The following is a 5245-nucleotide window of genomic DNA, read 5'->3' on the forward strand; positions in this document are numbered from 1 at the left end:
GAAAGCAGCAGATAAGTAATGGCACAAGTGTGGATGAGTAGGACTAATCCAGTCTTGGTGGTAGTGTTGGTGATGAAGTAGCAAGATGAGTCAGCAAAAAATTTTTTGTCGGAATGTCTTTTAAACTGGAAGATGCTGGGGGGTTGAGTAGCTGAAAAATGAGGGGAAATTTTCTGCCTACAGAGGCCATGATATGAACAGTAGCCTGAAGAGAACAAAGATCAAAGGAAGTTTTAATATGTTGGACTACAAAAGTGGAAGTTGGTGAAAAATTTAACAGTGATCAAATGCAGATCCTTCTTTGAGGGATATCATTAGGTACATATTTTGGATTCTTGAATGGAGTAAGGTTTTCATTTTTTAAAAGCAAGTGATTTTAGTATTGAGAGATTAGTATGCGTATTCTGTTCTCCTTCTTTTTTCTGCACACTCTTCTAGTCCTATTAGTTTCCTTGGACTTGCAGTCCTCTGTTTGCTCGGTTTAAAGACTCTATAGTCAAGATTTAACGTTTCTTTTTCTTCCCCCTCCTTTTGCCTCCCCCACCCAATCCAGTTCAAGCCATTCTCAGTCCCTAGCCCCTAGCCCACACTGGTATTCTGAGTCTTGCATTCCCCCGGGCTGAGGCAGTCGATCGCCAGTTGTCAGTGGGTCGGCCACTCACAGCATCTGGCTGCCGGCCACTCACGCTGGCCACTGGCCACTCATGGGAGCCCACGGCAGCTCACGGAAGCCCAGCTCGGGGGAGAGCTGTTGTTTACAATCTTAGCTGTAGAGGACACAGCTCACTGGCCCACATGGGAATCGAATACTTGACCTTGGCATTAGGAGCATGGCGCTCCAACCACCTGAGCCACCAGGCCAGCCCAAGATTTAATATTTCAATTGGTACATGAGTATTAATCTGTTTCATGTAATTTCAATGCAGATTTCAATTGTTTACCAGGAATAATCAATGCATTTCTCTCTTCATTTTAACTTAATTCATGTACAGATTCTTTCTTAGCAACTTTTTTTGAAATCTTAAATCTTTACACTCATTCCTTATTTTAAAATATACAAGTTCTTTGCAATTTTGAAAATTATTGCTTGTTACACTTAGCAACAGTATTCATTCTTTTTAATATTATTTCTCTCCTTATTTGAGTAGTTTTGTTTTGAAACAATTATGTGCACTATTGCACTGATATTTTATGATAAATTTCCAAATCCTTTCAGCATTGGTAAGGAGATGGTGAGAGTTAGGTCATGCTTAGATTTCCGGAAACAACTATTCTTATTTTTTCTTAATAAAAGTTATTCTCAAAGAGATTGGTTTATAAGGAGACGCAAGGTGTAAATTGATCAGGGTCATTACTGGATGGAAAGCCAAATCTTGATCAGGAAGAGACAAAATAGGGCAGAAACAAGAAAATTGCTTAGGGATCCTGACTTCAACACTCCCCTAGTTCTTTGAAAGCAATATTATTCGTTTGACTAAGTCATTAAAGGCTTGTTTCACTTGTTTGTTCCTCAGAGTATAAATAAATGGGTTTAACATGGGGGAAATGGAAGTAGTGAGTATGGATACTCCCTTATTAATGGCCATTTCATCTTTTGCTGAAGGTTTGATATAGACAAAGATGCAGCTGCCATAGGTGATAGAAACCACAATGATGTGAGATGAACAGGTGGAAAAGGCTTTTGTCCTTTGTTGGGCAGAGGGAAACCTTAGAATCGTTCTGATGATATACATGTAGGACAAAACCACACACACGAGAGTCATGATGAAGACCAACACAGAGCATGCAATAACCATCTGCTCTATGAACCATGTGTCTGAGCACGAGATCTTCAAGATAGGGTTAGCATCACAGACAAAGTGGTCAATGGCATTAGAGTCACAGAAATCCAGTTCCAGTCCCAAGATAAGTGGTGGGAATATGATCAACAAAGTGGTTATCCAACAGCAGAAGATAAGCCTTTTGCAGACTCTATGGTTCATGATAGTCATGTAATGCAGTGGTTTGCAGATGGCTACATATCGATCATAGGACATGGTGGCCAGGAGAAAAAATTCTGCTACTCCCAAAAGATCTGTAAAAAATAATTGGCATGCACAAGCATTATAGGTAATAGTCCTGTCACGTGTTGATATACTGTACAAGAATCTAGGAATGCAGGCAGAAGTGAATGAGATTTCTAAGAAGGAAAAATTTTGGAGAAAAAAGTACATTGCAGTTTTGAGGTGAGAATCCATTAATGTGAGGATGATGATGGTCAGGTTTCCAGTTACACTCAACATGTAGGTGATAAGTAGAAATATAAAAATCAGAATCTGTAGTTCTGCGTCATCTGTCAATCCCAAGAGGATGAAGCTGGTTAGTGACGTATGGTTTCTCATTTCTGGCTCCTAACTTCTGCACAATTTGATGGTAAAACTGAGGGAGGTAAAATTTGAAAAGACAGTGGGAAAAATGTTTACAATGGGATTTTGTTTAGAAAAGCTAAGCCATGTATTTTACATGGATATGTTTTACTTGATAATGAATATTTTTAAATAATTCATGCTCTCAGCTCTATTGAATAATCATTTGATAGGTTAGAAACCTGGCTTTCAAACATTTTTGAGTACAATATAGGGTAAGGTATAAATTTTAAATTGCAGTCCAGTGTATACATGTGTGTGCATGTGTGTGCACACACATACACAGACACACACACACACACACTTTCATATATTTGAAACTACAATTTCAATGAAATACTAACCCTGAGATGCTCTGCTCTCCAATTTTTTTCTATTCTAATTTATCTCATTACAAACAAATATAATTAGCATTCACAAATCAGTTGCATTTGCATACACCAATAACAAACTATCAGAAGGAGAAATTAAGAAAACAATCCCATTTACAATTGCTTCAAAAACAATAAAATGTGTAGGAATAAATTTAACCAAGGGAGTAAAAGACGAGTACTCAGAAAAATATAAGACATTGAAGAGAGAATTTAAAGAATATACAAATAAATGGAAACATATACCATGCTCATGGATACGAAGAATTAATATAGTTAAAATGTCCATACTACCAAAGGCAATGAATGTATAAGTTCAACACAATCCCTATCAAATTACCAACAACATTTTCCACAGAACTAAACAAATGATCTTAAAATTTATATTGAACCATAAAAGACCCCAAATAGCCACCTCAATCTTGAGAAATAAGAACAAAGTGAGAGGTATCACACTACCTGACATCAAATCATACTACAAGCCTATAGTAATCAAAACAGCATGGTATTGGCATAAAAACAGACTCACAGATCAATGGAACAGAATAGAGAGCCCAGAAATAAATCCGTGCCTATATGGTCATTTAAATCTATGACAATAGAAGCAAGAATTTACATTGGGGTAAAGACAGTCTATTTAATAAATGGTGCTGGGAAAACTGGAGAGATACATGAAAAAAAATGAAACTGTACCACCTTCTTACACCATATACAAGAATAAATTCAAAATGAATTAAAGACTTAAATGGAAGATCCAAAACCATAAAACTCCTAGAAGAAAATATAGGAAGTACATATGCAGATGTTACCTTTAGTAATATTTTTACTGATATATCCCCTGGGGCAAGGGAAACAAAAGAAAAAATAAACATGTGGGACTACATCAAACTAAAGTTTTTTTCACGAAAAAGGAAACCATCAATTAAAAAAAAAAGACATCCTACTAATGGGAGAAGATAATTGCCAATGATACATCAGATAAGGGGCCAATATATTAATAATAGGGATAAAAGTGCAGGCTATATGGGAAATCTCTTCATTTTCTTTGTAGTAAATAAAATTATTCTGATCAAAACAAAAACAAAAACAAAATATGCAAAATGTATAAAAAATTCATACAGCTCAACACCAAAAAAATAAACAACCCAATTAAAACATGGGCAAAGAATATGAAGAAACGTTTCTGTAAAGTCAACGTACAAAAGAAAAAACAAAAAGAGGACGTGCAGATGACCAACAGGCACGTGAAAAGATGCTCAAAATCACTAATCATCAGAGAAATGCAAATAGAAACCACAATGAGCTATCACCTCACTCTTGTCAAAATGGCTATCATCAATAAATCAACAAAAAACAAGTGTTGGCGAGAAGTGAAGAGAAGGCAACCCTCGTGCACTGTTGGTGGGATTGCAGATTGGTGCAGCCACTATGGAAAACAGTATGGAAGTTGCTCAAAGTATTAAAAATAGGGCTGGCCCAGTGACTCAGGGGCTCCCAGCACCATGCTCCTAACACCTGAGGTCAATAGTTCGCTTCCCACATGGGTTAGTGAGTTGCGCCCTCTATAGCTAAGATGGTGAACAACAGGCTCTCCCTGGAGCTGCGCTGCCATGAGCTGCTGTGGGCTCCCATGAGCGGCTGGTAGCCAGCATGAATGGCCAGCATGAATGGCCAGCAACCAGCATGAGTAGCTGGTACCCATTGTGAGTGGCCAGTAGCCAGCGAGAGAGCTGCCATGAGCGGCCAACCGACAACCGTCTACTGGTGACCGACTGCCTCAGCTGGGGGGAGCTCAAGGCTCATAATACTAGCATGGGCCAGGAAGCTGGGTCCTACACAACTACACTGAGAAACAATGGCTTGAACCGGAGGGGGGAGGGGGAAAAGAAGAAGGGAGAAAATATATAAATAAATAAACAAATGCATTGAAAATAGAACTACCTTATGACTCAGCAATTCCACTTCTGCGTATCTATCCAAAAAACAATCCAAAACACTAATTCAAAAAAATATCTGCACCCTTATGTTTATTGCAGCACTATGCACAATAGGCAAGATATGGAAACAACCAAAATGCCCATTAATAGACAACTGGATAAAGAACCTGTGGTACATTTATACAATGGAGTATTATTTGGCCATAAAAAAGAATGAACTCTTACCATTTACAGCAACATGGATGGACCTAGAGAATGTTATGCTAAGTGAAATAAGTCAGACTAAGAAAGACAAATACCATATGATTTCACTTATATGTGGAATCTAAAGAGCAGAATAAATGAGCAAACAAACCAGAGATAGACTCAGAGATATACAGAAAAAAAATGATGGTTGCTAGATGGGAGGGGGTGGGGATCAGGGAGAAGGTGAAGGGATTAGAAAGTACAAATTGGCATTCACAATATAGTGATGGGCATATGAAATACAGTATGGGGAATATAATCAATAATGTACAGATTATGTAGGGTG

At 37.9% G+C, this 5245-nt stretch overlaps 1 protein-coding gene across 1 annotated transcript; it reads right to left on the minus strand.

Annotated features, from left to right (window-relative positions):
* Positions 1 to 1442: 1442 nt before the first annotated feature.
* On the minus strand, positions 1443 to 2381 carry LOC141568613 (olfactory receptor 6C2-like). The gene has a single exon (XM_074318953.2). The coding sequence runs from the start codon at positions 2379 to 2381 to the stop codon at positions 1443 to 1445; it is 939 nt and encodes a 312-aa protein (XP_074175054.2).
* Between the last annotated feature and the right edge of the window lie 2864 nt (positions 2382 to 5245).

This window comes from Rhinolophus sinicus, chromosome 1, assembly GCF_057876585.1.
Source record: "Rhinolophus sinicus isolate RSI-liver-muscle chromosome 1, RSI-T2T, whole genome shotgun sequence".
In the NCBI taxonomy this organism is placed as follows: domain Eukaryota; kingdom Metazoa; phylum Chordata; class Mammalia; order Chiroptera; family Rhinolophidae; genus Rhinolophus; species Rhinolophus sinicus.

Bases quoted from the DNA above. Each gene is read 5' to 3' on its own strand.
- LOC141568613 (XM_074318953.2), bottom strand. From the start codon at position 2,381: ATGAGAAACCATACGTCACTAACCAGCTTCATCCTCTTGGGATTGACA.